Below are 24,092 nucleotides of genomic sequence, written 5' to 3' on the forward strand. Positions count from 1 at the left end.
ACGACTAGCACGGTAAGAATCCAGTTTCATTCAATTTTATTGCTCGACTCATGTCGAAAGCACCTGCCCGACGATCCGCGGCGAAAAGTTACTTGGCGCGTGTTGCCGGCCGTCCAGTCAGTCTGATAGTCGTGGTGAAACGCAGTGCGATATGTCAACGCAACATTGCGAGTGGATTGGATTGTTTATAAACAGTGAAGTTTGAATCGTCGTCGCCTCAATGACCAACATCACCGGCAACATGTCCCACCAGGACTGGGACCTCAATTTCGATACGAATGAAACGTCAGGGGACACGACCGCGATCATGTACTCCCTGACGGTGGTGGTGCCGTTCACCATCATCTATGCGATCATCTTCGTGTCGGGGGTTCTGGGGAACGTGAGCACGTGCATCGTGATTGCACGCAGCAAGTCCATGCACACCGCCACCAACTACTATCTCTTCAGTTTGGCCCTGTCGGACATGTTGCTCCTGGTCTCAGGACTGCCGCCGGAAATGTACAAGATTTGGTCGCCGGACAACTACGTTTTCGGCGAAACGTTCTGCTTCCTACAGGGTTTCTTTGCGGAGATGTCGGCCAACGCAACGGTACTCACCATCACCGCCTTCACTGTGGAACGGTACCTCGCGATATGCCACCCGTTTCTCTCCCACACCATGTCCAAGTTATCCAGAGTTGTGAAGTACATCATCTCCATCTGGATTATCGCCCTCGGACTGGCAATCCCTCAGGCCATACAATTCGGCATCCAATATGAAATAGTGAACGGTCGCAGGAATAGTTACTGTAACGTGGTGAAAACATTCTTCGAACATTCCTTCGAGATTTCGACATTCGTGTTTTTTGTGGCGCCCATGACCCTGATAACCGTTCTCTACATCTTGATCGGCATTCAGTTGAGGAAGTCGAAGAACATTGCTGATGCGATGCGTGGATCGCTGAACGATTCCAGACGCGGGCGTCTTTTGAGGAACACAGCCTCCCAGAATCGGGTGATTAGAATGTTAAGTAAGTATAAACGTGATTGTTGTATATGTGTATAGTTGGTTATGAGTTTGTGTGTGCGAGATTAGATCAGTAAATAAAGTTTAGATAAGAACATCTTGAATCGGTACCAATTTCAATCAACATGAATAAATGTAAGTAAACTATTGAATTCAATACAAATCGATCAAATAAAAATATTTTTATTATTGGGAATTCGGTATTCAAACCTGATCTTGGCAAAATAAATTAAAAACAAAATAATTATAAATTATTCTATAAACAAAAATTCTTAAACAATAACAAATTAAATAATAATAATATAAAGAAGAAAAAATGTCCGATTGTATATTTTCACATACTTACATTATATTTAATCAAATATAAATTCTAATTAAATTATTTACAAAAAATATTCAAATTCGAAATAAAAATATATTTTAAATGAATTGTTATTGTTTAAAGTTAAATTACTTAATTATAAAATTTACATATAAAAATGTAAAGCATTATTATTTAAGGCTTTAATTATAATAAAGCTTTTTTTTATTAAAATCTATTCTTTATTTTAGTAATATTAAATGATATAATGTTTAAAAAATAATTTTAAATAAATTTTATAAACACAAATTATAAAAAAATGTTTTTAAACCTGACGACATATTTTCATACAGTAAACATTATAGTAAATAAAACAAAAAATCATATTAAAATGCTTATTTTAATTAATATGATCATTTATATAAATCATATTTTAAAATATTGATAAATAAAATTATATCCTAAATTAATTAGTATTCAAAATCTAAAGAAATAAGGTAAAATATTCAAATTAAAATTTCTATTTTTAATATTTCTTAATAAATATGAAATTTCTATAATTAATATGAAATTTTATATAAATTATTTTTTTTTTCCTTTAAATTCTAATTTAAAATATAAATAATATTATTATATTAATAATTAATATCATATATTTTAAATAATTATTATCTAAACATTCAAATATAAAATTTATTTTATACTTAATGCATTTCAAAATTCTAAAAAATTAAAACGTTTTAAATCTCAAAATTCATAAAACATAAAAAATTAAAGAGAATACTATTATGATCAAGTTGTTTGTTAAAAACATTATGGTATATCAAACATTTACCGAAATTAGTTTTATATAGGTGTAATATAATTTATTTAGTATAATAATATTTGTTAATATAAACACATATTTTTAATTTATAAATATCGAATTAGAGTTTAAAAAATCGAGAATATTTATTTAACTTAAATTACATTATTCCAATTCTATTTTGCTAATATTAAATCTGCAAGAAACCTTTTTTGTTAATATAATGTCATTTTTTTATTTTATTGAAATTTTGATAAATTACTCAATCTATCGAATGGATACCAACATGTTATAGATATTATATTTTTTCAATATCAGCGTAATATTTCCAAGCTTTCGGCATGATTGATAATAGTAATCGTATATAAAGTCATAAATAACGAAGTTTATGAATGATAAAGTATTTTTAACCAACACTTTTCTTTCGTTTATCACCGCAGATATTCAAATATAAAAAATTTGTCGTCGGCATCAAAAATAAAAATATTATTCCTGGAAAATAATAAAATTAATTTCGGACGTGTTTATATATTTTATTACATGACAAACAGATATATGACTTTATTTCCAATGATACGAGAGTCATTAACTGAAAAACTTCGTGTTTATATTTTTAGAAGTTTTGTTTGCGTTTCCAAAAACTTGTACTACATATTTAAAACTCCGATAAATTTCGATTTACATTTGAGGCAAAACAAAACAAGCCCATAAAACGATGTCTGACAATTCAGTATGACGATAGTAAGCAAGTAAGGAAGTTTCGCCATTTTTCCTTATTCAGTACGAATTTTAATTATTAAAATCCTGTCAGTAAATCAATAACTTTTATCCATAATTAATGACGACAATCGATTTTTTGCTTCTGTCAAATTTGCATTGGGATAATGACGACAGTTTAATCGGGAAACGCATTCATTACCTTATTGGCCACCAATTACGTTCGATTACGGAGCGATACGAATTTACGCAAAACCTGAAATGCAACAGTGAACAAAAATTGTTTGTAACGCTTTATAGTAGTTATATTTCGATCATCCTGAACATTAAACGTAATGTTGGCAAAACATTTATACTAGTCCAGTCGTAAATTTATTGTATATATTCACGGATGTTGGTTTAATCTTAAAACTTTTTAACTCAATGTATGTTAAGCGTCCATCGCACAATATTGTTTTTGTTTGTAATTAGGTGTTTACACGCCTCGGGATCATTTTTCAATAGAACATTTGTGTAAAATCGATTGCGTATAGTTGATTGCCATGTAATGATGTGTAAAAAGAATAAATAGTTATAAAGATTTATAGCTTGTTTTTCACAACTTCAATTTCATTAACGAATATTATAACAGCGAAAACCTACTTTTAATTAAATTAACAAATTTAATCTTATTGTTATAAACAAATAAGTATGGTGTCCAATAAATTTCAATCAGGAATGCATAGTTCCGTTTTATTCATGTAAATTAATTCAAAACATAGAACGAAATATTTTTAGACACTGACATTGGAAGGCATCTCGTTTAGAATGTTACATAATTTCGTAAAATAATTTTGGAAGCCAATTAATTGGTTATTACCAAATTCTGTATCGCCACAACAAGATAATTAAAGGTTTATATTTTGGTCATAGGTCCATTGATATTTGCACCGAATCCTTTCATAGATTATAGAGTTTGATTGAGAAACCTCGTTGTAAGAAAGACGAAACAATATTATGATGAAACACACTTGGGAAGGAAAATACATTTTATGAAGAATGTTTTATACTAAATTCAGATTAAAATGTGTTTACTATATTTAATTGGAGTAAGTCAAATCAAAATAAATTGGAGTAACAATCAACAAAGTTGAAGAAAGTTACTTTGAATAACTTGTTTTTTTTATTATAAATAACTGTTTATCTTAAAATTTAATTAATTTTTTCAAAACTATAAAAGGTCAATTTATTGCGTTATTAAAATAAAAATCATTGTTCTATTTTTTAAATTATGTGTTAAATTTTATTTTATATTAGAAATTTGAATTCTAATTAGAAATTTTATATTTATGTTAATAAACTTGTTTTATAGTAATTTCCAGTTTTATAATAACATCTTCACCAATAATTTTCTTTTAAATTTTATAGAAATTCGCACTCTTTTCAATACATTTATGGTTATATCGAATTAAACTTACTGAAAATAAAATATTAACAAAATCAATGTAATTGATTTATATCAGTTCATTACGGTTTTTTTTTATTTTAAAGTTAAGTTACTTGTATCATTCTTAAAACAAACACATATTAAATTTGGTTACTTGTGTCATAGATTTCTAAGATCTGGTAATTTTACCAAATTTTAGTTGAAATTATTTCAATGAAATCATCAAAAAACTAACATTTATTTGATGCAATTTAATGACAAATAAAATCTATTTACGATGTATTTAATTTTATTTATATCTGACTACTGTTGCGTTATCTATTTGTAGTAATATTGGTCTAATTGGTTGTAATTGACATGATACCAGGAAAACAATTTTCAGCTAAAATGTTTACCAAAACCATCGTGTTGTCATTTGTTATTATTGAAATAATTAGTTTCAGTAGCATATTATTTATGTACGTTTGTTAAATGCTCAATCATCATGCGTACAAACTATTAATCCATTCCTAATCCTTTTACGGCAAACAACCTTTGAATAATCAATTTGTATAAAAAAATAATACCGTGCTTCCCTTTTAAACAAATAAAATAAAACAACAATTGGTGACCAAATTGATTATGTGGATGTTTATAAACATGTTTATGCGGGCGCTTTGTATTTGGCCGCGTCCAAAAATAGACTCAAACTACACGCTTTTGCTATATTTGTCGAAAACGATCCGGATTCTATATATCTTTCAGGAGATTATGAAGGACAATTACGCAGTTGTTTCAGAACAACACAATCGATTGGGTATACAACAAAATAATAAAAGTAACAATTTACTTACATACAGCTGTTAAAAGCATAATTAATGTAGTTCGTTTTGGGGATACTAAAAACACAGTCAAAACAGCAGGAACAACAAATAATTGTGAGGAGATTACTGTCACTTTTGGCAGATGTCTTATACAGGGAGATTATTACATGGATGTTGTCACATAAAGTACATGTTTTATTTTTATCCTTTTTGTTTCTCGTTTAATGCTCTTATAAAAACCTGCTGATGGGAGATATTGACCAAAACATAAAAATACGCTGACGATTAGTATGTATCATCAATAACACCTAAAGTAGTATATTATGAATAAACCGACGTGTTTACAAATGTATTATTGATAAAAGTGTAAATTTGCATGTCGGTACTATGTTTTTGTAAAAAAAAAATATCAATTTCACAATTTTAGACATCGATAAATAAAAACTTGACCTACATAAAATTCTAATTAGTGGATAAGAGTAATAATAATAATTAGTATTTTTTTTTGGTGCTTTTGAAATTCCCTATTATCTCAATATTTCACCAATTTATTCTTAACTTGTTTAGAAGAAATTAATTATTGACTATCACATTTAGTAAAATTTTATACAAGTCATATTTTTAAAGGGTATTATCTACGTTACAATAATTATAATTAAAAATGTGAGCCCTCCTATTTGAAAGCTAATAACGTAAACAGGTTAATATAATTTTATTCTTTAAAAAACATTTTTAATTTTTCGTTGCTTTATATAATTTCTTTACCCCGTGTGAATTTCAGTCAATTATTTATTAGTGTTTTTTTGTTTATTATAATTATTTAATAGAGGGTCCTTTCAAACTGTATCATACGCTGTAAGAAGAAATTTAACCAAGACCGACACAAACATGTAGAGAATGTTAAGAATTTTCGGCTAAATAAGTCAATAATTTCTTGTATTAATAAAAATTTATAGATTTTTTTAGAAAGTGGTAGTTACGGAAAATCGATAATTGATAATTGAATAATTCAAATGTAAAAAAAACAATCCACTCTTAATGTAAACGCAAAATAAACCAAACTTGGAGGAAATAGGACTTTCTGAAATTAGTACAAGGACTGTAAGAAGAAGATTTGTGAATGAGGATTTGTTTAGTCACAGACTTGCTTTTTACAAATAGTGATTTCAATCACTGGATCAAAGAACAATGGGTACAATTAGCTCCTAGTGATAAGTCTTCACTTATGTTCTACAGGGACAAGACTATATAAAGTTTGTTGTATCCACTATAAAACTATGGTTCAATAATGGTAGGGGGATGCTTCTCTAATTATGTATACATAAACACATTAAACAAATGTATTTCAACATGATAATAATTCCAAACAACAACAAACAAATCTAAAATTGTGACATACTGGTTAAAATATCAATATATTTTGCTTTGACCGTCAAAATCTCCATCGTCTCTTTAGAAATCATGAGAAATCATGTCTAATAAATTACACATAAAAATTATACAATGTATATAATTTAAACGAACACTTCACAGAAATCTAGAAGGAATGTAAACATGTTATATATTCCAAAATTGGTCGTGTCTATGCTGAGTTGTGGTCAAATTATATTACAAAAGGAATATATGAGTATTAATGTTAAATTATAAGTAATATTTTATAGAATAAAAAATTAATAGGTTTTTAGAATAAAGTAAAAATAACTTAACCGAAATTTTTTTAACCAGATATGCACTTTTAAATAATAAATCGATTTTTTAAAAAATTCTAATAACATTTTAAAAATTTGCTATATTTATATATACTATTGCAAGTAAAGAATAAATTGTTGAAATATTGAGATAATAGAGACTATAATAATAATACTAATCGAAAATGCATTTACAATGGGAATCAGCTAAAATTACAATTGAGTCTAAAACACAAACATGTTATTACTCGTTTGTGGACGCTCATTATTCTTCTCTTTGAGTTCAATATTCTATCAGACTTTACGAGATTCAGTCGTTTGACACAAATAATAAAAGTCAATCTTAATTAAACGTTAGTATTTTTTGTACTACTACATTTAGTTACGTAAACACGCAGTCTATTTGTTCATTAATGAATGCTTTTGTGATGTACAATATTTGAAAGACATATAATGTTCTGAATATTTATTACTTTGATTTTCTAATACAAGTCCTTAGGTAACGGTGATTAAGACCTACAAATATTAATCTATCTGCTTCTTAAAACTCAAATTTTGTCTGTTTTTATTGTGTATTTTTATCGACATTAGTTAAGAAGTGAAAAAAAGTCCCATTCAGAATTTTTTTACAAAATTGTTTAGTGTCCAGCTCGGATAACTCCGTTCAGCCGAAACAAAACTGCATTTCATCAAGTCCGGGGACACATTAATAACAGTACTACAAAAAAAAAAAAAACGTAAAAACTGGCTAATGATATTCCGAAAGAAGATCCTAATGGCTTTTAGTGTCCTGCTAGCTATTAGATGATGACGAAATTCATGATTTTTTAAAAGAATTTAAAATTAATTTGCTACATTTGTATGGTACTTGATCACGATTATTTAATTATATAAAAGCGGTAAACCTTATTACACTACTATTATATAATAATTTTTCATATATATATATATATATATATATATATATATATATATTATATTGATTGATTGATTAAATTGCACATTTGTCATTTCATATTGCACACCACTTCACATGAAATAGTTCTGCCGAACAAGTTTTAAGTTGTATTTAAATGTTGTAATTATGCCAGAGATAATATACTTTAACTGATCACCTGTATCCTATGAACACACATTTCTTGGCACACAAAACCCATCTATTACGTTTATTACGTGCACATTACTATTATCTCGTACATATGTTAGTAAATATTTCTAATAAACTAAGCAAAATATCACAGTTAATTTAAAGTGTCAACCAACGTGAAACTACTAAGAACGACTGATTTTGATTTAAACACTTCCGGATAACACGTTCGGCAGCTAAATAAAAATGCTTTTGGCATGCGAAACTCACACGTCCAATTTTAGTCCAACCAAGAGTTTTATGAAGTTTACTTATGCATTTTGCAAAAGAATACTCATCGGCAAAAATGCATGTTATTTACAACGTATGGTAATTTCTGTCATTGAAAACAATGGCAACGTTTTAAATAATTGCATCGAATGCACTTACGAGTATTTAAAATGCGGGTTGTCATTACTTCGGCTGTCTGATGAATTGCATTCATATAAAACTAGTTAAATAGAAGACGATCATCCTGTTTTGATTAATTTACATAAGATTAATTAATAATAATTAATTCAATTTTGTTTTTGTCAATGCAGAGTTGTGAAATGTTTTTTGAATTAATTAATACACAGTTTTAATCACAAATAGAATTTTTCAATGAAATATCGATTTGTTTTCGAAATTTCCCCCAAAGGGAACTTGCGAAATCTCTGCATATAAAATAATTTACAAATTCATTACAAAATCATTTAGGTACATATTTAATTGTGGATCACAAATGGACTAATTTCGAAATATAACCATATTGGAAACGAATTTATTAATTATTTATGTACCTTGATTAAATCCATATAAATGTTCATAAAAATGCTAAATTGAATCTGCCTTAGGAATAAATTTAACGGTACAAAACATTTATAATATCTAATCCTGCCCATGATTTAATACCAAACATGTCACCTGTCAATATCAAAATTAGGAATTTTTTCCTGACAAATTATCGGTTGGTGGTCCGATATAGGTTAATTAAGCCGCAAAACAAACACAATAAAAAAAATATGACTGACAAAAATGATAAATGAAACAGTGCCGAAAATAACTTAATCTGATCACTGGAATTTTCAAGAGACTTCCGTGTAAAAAATCCTTTTTCCGCATGTTATGTTACAGATGTGCAATAAATTCCTAAATTTGTTTAAGCGTTGCGTCAGTTGAAATCTTGTTTATTTACGTGTCGCTTTCATGTTTCAATCACCGACGCAGTTGCAAACATCATTTGTAATAATTGTTTCAAAATTACGTTCGATTGTGCGCAAGTTTTTATTTCTGTTTGTATCATTTATCAGTTTTTTTTTATTTAAATAATTGTGAGCTTAACTAACTTCAGAATACCATTATCATGGTAATAATTAGGCTTGTTTGTAATAGCTACTAAGGACCCACATTATTGCAAATTCATTATGTTGGAAGTTTATTGCTTACGTGGGTTTGTAAATTGGACAATTTGTCGAAATTTATATATTTATGTATGATGTAATTAATGAAGTTAAAAATCAATATGTTTAAATTCTTGACCTAAAATTTGTACATTTTTTTAGACAATTTAATTGCACGTGATATGTTAAGCATGTGTTATTTATTTCAACAATAATAAATTAATGTGAAGTTAAATATAAAAAAATACAGTTAATCACAATTAATGAGGCGTTAAATCAGGGTTAACTACCAATTGATATAATATTCGTAAAATTATATAAGTAGCAACTTTTGGAAAACCCAAAGCGATAATTCACCTTTGAAACCAAAATTTCACCTCTTTTTTTTAAAAAGCATGATCCCGCCCATTTCTAACTAATCAAACAACATTTTTGGGAGAGGTTATTTTAAAGTTCAATCATCAGGATTACATAATCAAAGAGATTTGCAAATATTCACATGTTCCTTGTGTGTTTTTAAATTTTGTTATTAATGTATAAATATAATGATTCATATATTCACAAAAAATAATCTTAATGGGTGGAAAAATATATTTTTTTGGGCACGTGCCTCAAGCAAGTAGAACAATAATAATATCTATTAGGAAATAAACATAGTTTTTCATTGATCTTGGCCATTTTCAATGTTTTTGTGTTAACATGAAGCGATATTGTTAATTAAACAACTTTATTGTTGTTATCCGATCAATGTTACTTACTTTAGTTGCAACAGTTCCGATATTACTTTGCACAATGGATATTTTGCATCAAAAATTCAAGGATGTTTTAATGGAAGAACCACAATATGATAATGAGTTCAACATTTGTTTATCACCAGTTCTATCTGTTGAAATACAATGTGGGTGACACTTTGCATTTTTTTATATTTTATTCATCACAAAAAAAATAAATATTTCTTCAATTTACAATTCAATGTTGTTTTTAAAGACAGTTAAAATAGTATTATTTTAATATTAGAAAATGGTTTGTGGAAAGACCCGTTTTATCGCTTGCAGATGTCTTTATTAGATTCATCAGTTAAATGTCAACCCACTAAACGCGGAAGATCCGTAATCAAAACAACTATAAAACTGAACGTGCAGAACAAAAAATACAATTCTTTATTGCGGATTGTATTAATACATAAATCCTGGTTGTTTTTGTCAAACTTAGGGAAATTAATGACTATAATGATTGTAAATTTCAATTTGTTGGGGGCTATTTTTTATGATTAAACGGAAGGGTCCTAATGAGAGGGAAATTAGGATTCGTTTTATCTTCCCTTTATATTTTTATTAATACTGTAAATTTACTGTATGGAACAATCAATTGTGATTAACTTAACATTAAATGTAAATACTACAATTAATAATCAATCAAAAACAACATATGATATGATAAATTGTTAAATGTAAACTGACGGATAACGGTTGTCAAATTTTTTACCATTTGTTAATTATAAATATGAATTTTTATTTATTCAAATCATTTGATTTGGTCTACCCTTTACCCTTACCAAATTGGGGATTAATAAAAATTTCAAAAATTCAAATTTTTCAATAGTTCATATATATTTTGGTTCTGGTCTTTTAATATTACTAAATTTGGGACAATCCACTTGTTACGAAAATTTGAATTTAATTATACCCAATCTTGTTTTAGATATTGCACCAATTTATTCAGATCATTGAAGAATTATAAAAGTAGTTTATATTCCCTTTAAAATGTTATGTACCCCATTTTCAGTCCAGAAAAGCATTATATTTAAAAATAAATGAAAATACGAACTTTACATTTTTACAGGACAAATTTTGAATATATTTGTACATTTAATTAAATACGATTTTGAGTTAAGGTTAATATTTTATGAATATGTACATATTACATCATACATCATTATATGACATATATATCAAACTTGCTGATATGATATTAACATTAAAGTTTATTCAATAAATAATATTGTCATATATTTTAGAGTTTGTTAATTAAAAAAATGAAAATGAATCACTCGACGCATACCCATTAAAGAATTGGCAGTTAATTAGAATTTTCAAAAGACCTAAATATATTTTTGTTTTGGTATTTTAAGAATTTGGTACAATCCAAATTTAATTGTGGCGAAACTTATTTTGGATATTGCATTAATTTTATACAGATCATATCAATAAATGGTTTCCTTAATTAGCCTACTGAAGAATAAAGAAAGTAGTTTATATTCAGTTTAAATAAATTAGAGAATAAATATAAAAATATATATTTTACAAAAAATGTTTACATGACATATTTTGAATATAATTTCTATAATTTATAAGAAGTTATTCTTAAATTTTTTATAGAAATCTTTATTTTTATATGTAACTTTTTTAATAAAATTTGCATCTTTTTTATTTATAAACTCCATTTTAAAAAATACTAGTTCAAAAAACTTATGTAAATGCCAGATATTAGTAACTTAACATTTAATGTAAATGCAAATATCCATTACGGAATTGGGTACTGATTAAAACTTCAAACATCTCATTTTTCAATAATTTAAATATAATTTTGTTTCGGTATTTTAAGATTGCTAAATTTAGTATAATCCACTTATTCTGGAAATTTAAATTTCATCGTATCAATTTCATCAACTGAAAATAGGTAGGTGGTCCATACCGATTTTCAAATTATTCTGAACCCGATTGAATATAATTTTTATACTCCATAATAATTTTTTTCTAATATTTATTCAGTAAGATAAAATTTTTAATAATAAATTATTTCTAATTATATAAGTATTTGGATTTGTTAATATAACCATATATATATATATAGTGTCGTTCATTTAAGATGGAAACATAATATTGAATACTAGTGCAAATGGTAGATAATTAAAAATTCCTGCCATACCACATATGATTGACTTAACATTAAATCAAACATATACGAGAAATGATCAAATTTAAATTAACGGATATTATATTATCCACGTAAAATATTCAACAAATATAGTTGCCAAATATTTCACCGTTTGTTAATTATAAAAATGAAAATGATTCGTTGGGCATTTTGCCATTACCGGAAAAGGGGATTAATTGCAATTTCAAACAAGCTATTTTTCAAGTAGCCCGAATATAATTTTGTTTTGGTATTTTGGGATTACTAAATTTAGGACAATCCACTTGTTGCGGAAATTTAAATTTAATTGTACCGAATCTTATTTTTGGATTTCGTACCATTCATTCAAATCATGTGTATAAACAGATTCCTTAATACCCACGACTAAACTATTAAGAAGGAGGTTTATATTCTGTTTAGAAAAATTGTTATAATTCAATTTGATATGCAAATAAAATATCTGTTATTATGAATAAAAAGATGAAAATACAATTTTTTTTATTTTTACACGAAATGTCTTGAATATAATTTTTACATATTATAACAATTTTTCCTCTTATATTTATTAGGTGAAATATTATTTTTATATATAATTTCCAATTAAATTTGTTTTTGAATTTGTTAATGTAATGTTACATACATAATTAACAATCAAATATAAACAAGATATGATATGATAATGAATAAATTTGAAATTTGTAAATTATTCAATACATATGGTAAAATTTTAAAAAAGAAAATAATTCGTTCGCCACTTTGCCATTATGTAATTGGATATTAATTAAAATTTCAAACATGCTATTTTTTAAGTATACAAAATATAATTTTGTTTTGGTATTTTGGGATTACTAAATTTAGAACAATTCACTTGTTGCAGAAATTTAAATTTAATTGTACCAAATCTTATTTTGGATATTGCACCAATTTCATTCAGATCATGTGTATAAATGGATTCCTTAATTCCCCCGACTGAAGAATTATTAAGGTAGTTTATATTCAGTTTTAAATTATCGTGAATCCGATTTGTTACACAGATAAAGCATCTGTAATTATAATTAGACTAAACGGCTGCCAAAGACTATAAAGTTAATCTTCACCCGCTCATAACTAATAGGAAGCGAGATGTATTAGCGTTTAATTGAATTGGTCAGTCAAATTTCAATTAGACGGAATATACTGCTCCATTCGATGTCGATCGGTGATAAAGATTGAACATACAACAGACCTAAGGGAATTTGTTTTTCCTAATAGAGAATGAGTGTGAATTTTCTACTTTTTTCTTGGGAGCAGATTAATGCTTATGGACTTGGTTGAAATGCTTTGTTCCTTTCAGACCCTGCAGACAATCACAGTGTTTGGTTTGTTATTAAAATTGTACGTTTAATCGAGTAATATAAAGACAGAATTTTTAACATAATTATGAAAATTATTTCATATTTGTTAAAGAAACACACCAAAGTAATTTTATTAATTATCTATGGTCAAATATACAGTTGTTTAAAGTAGCCTCATTAAATATCTATTCAACTTGTGTTAATGGGTATTAAATTAAATTAAATCGTAACTCGTAAAGCGGCTATTACTACGCACAAGTTGCAAGTTGCACTTGATTTGTTATGACAGTAATCGTTTATATTAACTGCTTTTGTTTGGGTTAATTGACATGCATAAATTTGTAATTGCACCATCACAAATTACTAAAATGCATTGATTAAACTAAAACATTTTATTTTTGTTAAATTGCATGTTTAATGATCATAGTTCAACCAGTTAAATCTTAATTACACAATTATTAGCATTTAAAAATTGTAAGGTTCACCATTGCAGCAGTAAATGTCGCAGCAATTTGAACTGCTTGAGCGCTTTAAAATATCCCTCAGGCTTAATGGGACTATTTTAGAGACCCTAGCCGTGAATTATTGTGTCACAACGGATAATTTACAATTGCGGGATTAATTTGCACGTTTAAACTAATTCAAATGCATAGTATTCGCTCAAAATTCCAGTTATGAAAATCATATTACTTGTGGTGATTAGAAAAATTCGCAGCCGTATAAAAATTTAAATTTATTCTACGACCTTGCGAATATCGTGTATTATAGATAGATTCAACCTGACCTCTTGGCTAGACAATTATCGAGTCATCACATATTCAAACAATTTTAGTGATTTGACATGTTTAGTAGTTGTACATATAATTTATTATAACAACTTTGTATCTTTATATATTATGACCTTAATTATAACACATATATAGGTATTACCAAAGCTGTCTGGTCGATTTGTGTTGCTGGACTCTTATTAATTAATAAAAATTGTTGTGGAATTTTTCCCAGTTTGTTTTTATGTGATATTTAAAAGTCCGATTAATTTATTTTTATTTAATGTTCAGAATTAACTTTAATAGATGGTAAAACTAGATTTTCGCATTTATGTATAAAAATAAATTAACATGTTTATGCATTTTAAAATATGCATGTAATTTAAATTTTATTTTTGGTATGAAATTTATTAATTTAAATGAAAATCGCACATGTAAAATTCAAATTTGTTGTTTGTATCTTTCCACCACATCTAATAATTGGAATAACTAAAATATTTCGAGAATATGTAGATAATTAAGAAATTAAAAAAATATTCGAATAATCTATTTCTTCAAATGTAATTTTATAACATCCAGCTGTTATTAATAGTTTTAATTTGAAGAATATAAAAAATAATTAATTAAATATTTTTATGTATACTCTTTAAAAACATGCACGTAATTAAAATTTTATTTATACTACTAAATAGACTAATTTCGTTACTTAAAATTTGCAACCACATGAAATTTAACATGTTTATGCACTTATATGTATATATGTATATAGTTTGAATAACAGTTTTAGTCTTGAAAAGATGAAAATACAAATTTTACTTTTACATACAATTTGTATACATTTTTTTCATATATATATATTAGTATGGGTCAAAAAAATCGACTTTTTTTTTAACTTTCGGCACTGAAAAATTATTTCCTAGATACCTTTAAAAAATGCTCTTCAAAGACTAACTGTTAATTTCAAAATTTCTTTTTTACTTCTAAATTTTATAACTCGTAGATAAGTAAATATTCTAAAATGTCCAATATATATTTTTGTAGGATATTAAATGCTCTATTAAAAATTTAAATATTTTTAATAAATATTTTATTTTATCCATTTAAGTCATGAATTTTGAGATAATTCATTATCTACTTTAGAAAGGCAGGGATTAAACTCATTAGTTTTCACATCCACTTTAATGTTTGTTAAAGTAGTGTTAAAGGTAAAACTAATAATTAAACTAATTGACGTTGGGTCATCCAATATTCTGTATCTCATCTCAAATTTTATTCCGACATTCACTTGATCAGAAGTAATAAATTCATTTAATGTAAAATGTAATTTAAACTCTGAGATACACTCATAAATATTAAATGTTTTTTCGTGTAATTTGGTATTCTATTTTGAAGGATACAAAATTCAATTAGATACTAATCATTTTATCAGATTTTTTGAGTAAAAAGTGTCTAGGATTTGAATAAAAACAATTTTGTGATATGTATAGAATATTGAACTATTATCCATTAAATATATATAAGTAACTGAGTTGTTTGTAGCAATAAATTGAAATTGAAATCTTACATGTAAAATTAATTATAAGATAAATTAAAATTAAAAAACTCTATCGTCCAATTTAAATAATACTAAATAACATTAAATTTAAGTAGAAAGTTCACAATTAATAATGATGTCAATTACATTATTCATAAAATAAAAAACTCAATAAGCAGTAAAAAAACTAAATTATCTTTAATTATTTTCAAGCCTCAATTATGTTTGATACTTAATTTAAGTAAAAGCTATTTTTATGCATACATAAAAAATATGAATATCTGGATAAATAAGTGCAATACCCTCATGGGTGGTAGACAAGGTTAATGTGTCAGACCAATTAAATTAATGGGCGTAGATTACAATTCAGTGTTGTAGATTCTTGAATTTGAAATCTAATTAGATGCAGGCTGTATTTCAGCGTCAATTGGCAATATACTGGTTGTAATATTGCGAAGGGAAGCTTTGGAGTGGTTGTTTTCGATTTTTAATTACTTGATGTTTACAATTAAATTACCTTTGTTCGCATATATCATATCATAAATTTTATTAAAACTTTTGCAACCCATAGGACAAAATTACTATAAATTTATATGTAACAATTTTACAGTGTTTAAAGTATGTTTTATGAAACTCATTATCAATTTTTTATTTATCATTCTACTAAAATTAACTATTAAGATATTTATACCGAGTGTTTTTAATATAGTAATCTTTTATCGTGCACTCACCGTTCTTGCAACTTGATAACCTTTGTTTGTCATCAATCTTCGCGACATTGACGAAGGTTCCTAGAGCCAAAGTCATCTAATTTAGGTAGTATTATTAAAATTTTTGTTGGTCGCAGGTAGGCTATAAATATTTATTTGTACTCGTCGGTGATTTAACAAAATATCACGTTGACATATTTAGTTAATGGACAAATACCTATCGAAATATGTAAATTAATGTAACTTCTAAAAATAGTAGGAGGAAAAACAAGGCAGACTAAATAAAAGATTTTTCTGTCAGCAGCACTTAAGTTTTGTTTAGACTGAAATAAAACGATTTATTGTATATAAAGCAAAGTCCATTCTTTGTAAATTATTTTTAAAATATTTATTCAAATAATATGCTATTATAAATTTTCTATATGAAACAGATAATTTGTAATAAAATAAACGTTGTAACATAAATTAATAATTTACAATTGTAATAAACATAATGAATTATTTTTTTAATGTGTTACAGTTGCAGTTGTGGCAGCATTCTTCATATGTTGGGCGCCATTCCACACGCAACGTTTGCTGGCCGTTTATCTGTCGAACGCATCGAAGGAAGTGCAAAGCCAAGAGATCCTGATTAAGATCTACACCGTCCTGATGTATTCTTCGGGACTGCTCTATTTCGTGTCGACAACCATTAATCCAATTCTTTACCACATACTGTCCAACAAATTTAGGAAAGCCTTCCAGGTATGAATTCTGCGTTTGAAAGTTGTGAATTGATCGCAATTAAGTTTCTGTTTTATGTATTCAGGACCTGTAACATTCAAATGTCGCAATTGCAGTACCATTCTACAGTTTAAAATTTAAAATAGGTTTTCGTAAACGTAGGTTCGTAGTGGCTGACATAAATCACAGTTTTAGTTTCCGCTTTAATTTTAATAGAAATTTGCCAAACGTCTTCGCTTTTTATTTATTATTGTTTAACAATATAAATTAACAACATGTAATCGCCTTTAATAACATAATTAATAACATTTTAGTTAATTATTTTAATATTGTTGTTGATGGTTGTTAAATTGTACTTTTTATCAATTGTCTTTGATGGCAACAAATAGTTTTTATATTATCTGGATAGTACGGTGTAATTGTCATCTAATAAATAATGCTAACATATGAATATCCAAAAAAACAAAAGCCTACAAATGTAAATAACGTAAACACTAATTAACTAAACTTTGTATCGACTTTAACCTGTTGTAATTGATACATACAATTATTCAATACAGTTGCAACTTCTGGTAAACTGTCATGATAGTTTTCTTAATGTGCACATTACAATTATCTATCATAATAACGAATAAATACTTTTATAAAATATTTGTTTTTATAGAAAATACGAATATATTTATTGATCACTACTACGTAAATTTCATCATTCAAACGCTAATCCAGGTTTTCCTTTTGTTTTGCAATTCAATCTGTTGAAATCGTCGACCTTTTGTTGATTTTACTCGCAAAGATAATTTTTAATTAAATTTCATAGATAAATCCATTGATCAGTAGGCGGGACAAATAGCTTCGGTACAAAGGGACTGAAACAGTGTGTTAATTGGTAGCACAAACAAAGATTATGTGGGGGAGTTTATGAATGTCGGACACGTTTGATTTTGTTGAATGTTCCTTAAGTAATACATTAATAACATAATATGAGAGTAATTAATTCAAATAATTTAATCGTTTAGGAAAACATGTTTTATACAGAAATTTCCACTTAATGATTTGTTGATGTTTCAGCTCTTTAGTATGTTGTTTTTAACTGGCATTAGATATTTACAGAAATACAGAAGTAAATTTTTAAAAAATTTTGGACACGAATTTAATTATATATTATAAATTGTATAATTTTTAATAAAAGCAAAAGATAATGTGTTATAAATGACGTAAATTTGAAAATTAATTATTAATAATAATTTAAAAATAATTTATATCAAACTAATATAATGTATTTTATGCTTATAATTTAATAAGAGCTTTTTTGTGATAAACTAACACAGTGAATTTCAACAAATCATTAAATATTACATAGTTAGTAATTGGGGTTTATAAAAAATTGTTTGATATATTTTCGTGAAAAAGTATTCACCGATTACATTTAATCATCTTTTATTTAAGATCAATATCATATATAACATATTTAAACATAAAAATCGCTTATATAAAAAATAATTATACTAATTATGATTATTGTCTGTAACACAAATTAGATTGACGTTATATACGCATTAAAATGACTAGCATAATTAAAAACAAAATTGTTTTAAGAATATTATTTATAAACCCTTATTTTATTTAGAATGTTTTTATTTTATTCTTTTCCCAATATATTTACTTAATTCCCTGCTGTTCAAATCTATAGGTACTTATTACAATATGCGAAATTACATTATGAATTTAAATATCATTTTTAGTGCATTTTCATGATAATCCCCGAATAACTTTATTATTCATAAGGTAATATGAATTAATTATTGATAAATCTCTTTCCTTGAATTTTAAAAACCAAAAATATAATTTAAAAACATTCAGGATATGATAATTAAAATTTTTGTGTGATCTCGAGATTTTTGCATAGCCAAAGATTTTTTAGGAGTAACTTTATCAAAAAATCGTATTTGTAAAATAATTTCTTATCTACATTATAAAAATTCAAAAAAAAAAACCAAAAGTAATGAGTTGTTTAAATTAAAATTCGTGTATTATCAGTGCAATAAACTAGAATAAGTTGGTCAATAATTGTCAGGGAGAGCTTTTTATGTAACAAGTCCTGAATATTTTGTAATCATAATTGCTGTTTACAAAGTTATTGAGGCTGTATTTATTAAGTCTTTATTCTGTTGTTGTTTGTTTCTTTGTAACTTGATTATGTATTCGCAGGTCTGACGGTACTTCAGAATATCCATGAATTTTATAAGAAAAAATAACAAACAATACATAACTATATAATCAAGTCTTGTAAAATATTTTAAAATATCGTATATTGTCTTTACTTTAAAAGCCCAAAGAGACAACTTGTACATATTTTACATTTTCATTTAAACGTTACACCATTGTTGAGCAGAAAAAGGGAATTTGTACTGTTTACATAGCTACAAATTCCATTTCAAGGTACGGAAATGGTTTCTAATCATTTTCATTTAAAAATTCCTGACGAAAGAGAAAAATATATTTATTATAGTCATATTTAAATAAAGGATTTCTTTTATGGCGTTAATATAAAATTCCCATTCATCGCAAATCTGTGACACATATGATGTAAATAATGGGGAATTACTCTTCAGCAGCCATTAAATTAAATTTATTTGTTGCTTTATATACAATGTTATGAAATACGAGTCTAAAATAATAACTACAATAACAAGTAATTCAACAACTAATACTAACTAATAAAATTATATTAAATTTTATTTTTTTACAGAACACGTGTGCCTGCACGGCGGGTTCTACGAGGGAAACGTACTCTGCCATCTCGAAACTACCACCGAATTGCCGAAACTACCACCGTTCCGTGTCCGACGGCATAGTTCAGCCGAACCAAAGGATAAGCGTGAGAAAATCGTCGGAAAACGGCGCCTGCCTGAACCACAAAGCGGCCAATAAAAATGTCGAAGCGTTCGCCGAATGTCACAGCAGCAGTAGCGGATTTTCGACGAGCAACGCGGACTCGGAACTGCTGAGAAGGGCGCAGACGAAACAGAAGAGGACCGCGGTCGGCAGCAATCGCCGCGAGAACGGTTACTTCAGGCGGATCGGCAAACAGATGATGATGCTGTTTCAGGCCACCAACAAGCGGCCGAAAGTAGAGAACGTCGACGTCGAGAACACCATCAGCAATTCGAGTTTGAAGGATCTGGACGAGGTGGAGTTCAGCAACGAGGATCTCATGAACTATATGCACGAAATTAACATAGACATTAAAAAGTAATTATTTGAATCGTCTTTTTTTTGGGATGAGCTAGCACACCGAGCCCGCAGAAATAAATCAACTGATTACTTCTAAATGGGTTTTGCGTGCAATTGTGAATTATTTATGTTTCAATTTGGCCGTTTTTGCCGGTGAGTTTGGATCTCTGTGATACAATACGCTAAAAAAAGTATTTAGCTAAAATTATATATTTTAAGACCATAAAGTAAATAAGCCAGTTAATGTTCCTCTCTCCTAATGAATTTTACAATTTAATTAGTGGAGACACTGAAATTAAATGTGTGACATGAATTGACTGTCTGACAAGTCGTTCACGAGTCTTTGGTAATTTTGCCTTGGCTGTGATGTATTATAGATTATAGTTTTATTAATTTTAGTCAGCGAGTGATTAACTTGAGATTTCAATCAATTGTCGACTTTCCCAACGGTCAACAGCGGTGTGAAAAGACGTTCCGTTTATTGTAGTACAAAGATATAAATAAACTGTGCAATTGCTTTAAATAACTCATTGCTAAATTTGTTTAATCACGACGCTATTATTTAAGCTATCTATTTAATATTATAAATATATTATTTAAATATTAAATATAATATATGTATGTTCCATATTTTGTTAATAAATAAATGTATAATAAAATATTTGTTTTTTATTTTTATTCATTTAGTTTGCCTTTGAAGTGACTGAGCTGTATTGTGTTTGAGTAGTTATGAACAACGTGTTTAAACTTTCTCGACTCGTTAAGTAAAAAATTACTATTATTAACTTTAACTATATTAAAGTTACTAAATGTTTGGTGATTGAACATTTACAAATATTTATGAGAAAAACATTTTACATGAGTAATTGTTAAAGATATTTATTAAAATAGATAAAGTTTAAAATAACTTATCATAAAGATCATATACAATACCAAAACAATTTGATCCACTTGAATCTTGAGAGAGACATCACGTACGATAAAGACAGTATGTCTCCCACTACGGGGCTGTCTTCTGCTGCCTCTGTCGAGCAAAATGTCTCTCTCTAGATTCAGATTGGTCAAACGCTTTTCCTTCTGTATAATACAATACACAGAAACCTAAAATATATATCTATAATATATATAAATTAAACATTGAGTTCGAATAACTTTTAAACCAATCGACTTAGCGAAATAGAGAGTCTTTTTTGTAGGGCACCAAAATCTCTATAAAAATATGTATTATATGTGTATATATTATTTTAAATTTATTTGTCGCCATGTATCAAAATTCTAAAAAACGAAAAGTAAACAACAAAATAAAATGGTTATTAATATTTTTTATTAGTATTTACTAGTATATCCATTATTTTTTAATACCTCTTGACATCTTTTTTCATAGAATAAACAAGGTTGCTTATAAACAGAATTTCAAATAATATTAATAGCTTCAAACTATTTATTTGACCTTTAAAATTTGCCTGAGTAAGCTTTCCTCATTTTAAAATTAATCATGTCAAATAGATTTTCTATGGGGTTTAGATGTTAATTTTGGACTGGCCACTTTATAAGATTTACATTATTGGAAGCAAAAAAATCTTTTACAATTTTGGGTGTGGAAAATCCACGACAAAGGCACATTTTTTTCAGATTACGGCAGAATACAATTGGTAACGATGTGTAAATATTGAAACCTAATCATTATATCATTTATTTGTAAAAATGGTCTCATTTCAAAATTAAACTTTTACATAAACTTAAAAAAAACATTTTTCATGAAGTGTTTAGAAAATGTAATTATTAAAATAGATAACAAACTTTAAATATTTATCGGAAAACATCTAAATTTTTAGTGTTATATATATATATATAAATATATTTTATAGTATGTCAGTAATAAATTGCTAATTTTATTATTCGATGTATATCCACAGCATACAAGTTTCACAAGTATGAGGGGAAAACCCTTTTACTGTTATGATAAATTAATTATTAAAAAGAATATCGTACAAAATAAAAATAAATATATCAGTCATAAATATATATTAATAATATTATTATTTTATTACTATTTGCTGTATATCTGCAGCAGGGAAAATAGCTATTAAAATTTATAAAGTACAAAAATATACATTATATATTAGTCATAGATTACTAAAGTATATATAAATATTACTAATTATTAAAATAATTATTGTAATATATTAATATATATCATTTGATAGTATATCTAATGTTTAAATTTTGGCGAATGCGCGAAATAATACGACATTCACAAAATTGTAATTATTATATGCTAATGTAATAAATATAATATACCATAATATTATATACACCACATAAAATTTATACAATATTTTTTGTATTACATTCTTCAATATTATTTCATTAAAATAGAAATACTGAGACATCACTAAACGACTTATAATTTGAAACTAAAATATAATAGAATAATATGATATTATTAACATTTTATTAGATATATCAATTTTCGACAAAGCGGATATATCCAAATTTCTATATATTCCCTTTTGGAATTAATTAAAATGTTTTTTTCTATCTTAATCTCTTAATCTTTTCTCTCATTTCATATATTTTTTACTATCCGATGCTATTTCGAGCTAGATCATGTTCCGGTAGTCTTTGGAAAAAAGGAGCTAATTGCTTTCCATTCAGTTCCGCCAGTTACTAGTCGTGCTTTCATGAAACGATTTAATGGAGCTTGCGCTTTGCTCAATTTTCGGAGCGCGGGATTTCTCAGTGTTTGACTGTTTGTTACGACGCGCGGTCGCACCGCAAAAATCGTGTTTCGTTCTGTGACATCGATGAATATTTTACGACACTTGGTGAGTGAATGAAAGCAGTTTTTTTTTGTTTATTTTTTGTACATCAAAATAAACTTATGTCTATTTTTTAAATATTTTTCTCAAATAATATTATAATAACATATATTTTGTTTTCTATATAAATTTATAAAAGATTGATAATTTATTATATTTGTTAATTCAAAATCATAAAATACTTCAACAGAAAATAATAAAAAATTTATAATAACTATTTACATGGTTAGAAAAATTTTTCTTCCTTTAAATATTTAAGGATTCTTTAATACATTAAACTTCTCTAAGAGGGTTTCTTAAGTAAAATTAAGCGGTAATTAAGTGCTAATTTGGTGCCACCCCAAAAAAATAATTTCTTTATCCCCGGAAATTCATTTTCATATCAAACTTTTTGACGGTTCGTTCTTAATTTAACTGAAAAAGTGTAAATTTTATTCCACTTTAAAGAAATATGATTAAAAAATTTCATTTTTATTTACGAGTAACCCGAAATTTATTCACCTTCCTTAATATGCAAATAAAACACAGCATCACGTACGAACACATATGAAACCGATATTGAAAGCAAACAAAATTGTATTATTAAAGAATATTTTAAAATTCATGCTCGTAATTCTCATATATGTATGGCCAGGTCGTGTGAAATAAAATAATGAAATATTGTTTGTTTGTTGTTCGCATAGTTTTTGTGGGAAATCTTCGTCTCTGTTGAAGAATTATTGTCACTGAAACAAAGACTTAATTTGGTTGCAAATCGGTTTTTCGGTTATTTTGTACTGAATTAAAGATTGAAAT

At 26.8% G+C, this 24,092-nt stretch overlaps 1 protein-coding gene across 1 annotated transcript; it reads left to right on the forward strand.

Annotated features, from left to right (window-relative positions):
• The first annotated feature begins 34 nt into the window (after positions 1 to 34).
• LOC109604510 (pyrokinin-1 receptor-like) lies at positions 35 to 21,138 on the forward strand. Its single transcript, XM_049965782.1, has 3 exons — positions 35 to 1,013; positions 17,039 to 17,262; positions 19,991 to 21,138. Exons 1-3 carry the CDS (start codon positions 221 to 223, stop codon positions 20,495 to 20,497), a joined length of 1,524 nt encoding a protein of 507 aa, XP_049821739.1. The 5' UTR covers positions 35 to 220; the 3' UTR covers positions 20,498 to 21,138.
• Positions 21,139 to 24,092: the final 2,954 nt, after the last annotated feature.

Source organism: Aethina tumida, chromosome 3 (genome assembly GCF_024364675.1).
Source record: "Aethina tumida isolate Nest 87 chromosome 3, icAetTumi1.1, whole genome shotgun sequence".
NCBI classification, from domain to species: Eukaryota; Metazoa; Arthropoda; class Insecta; order Coleoptera; family Nitidulidae; genus Aethina; species Aethina tumida.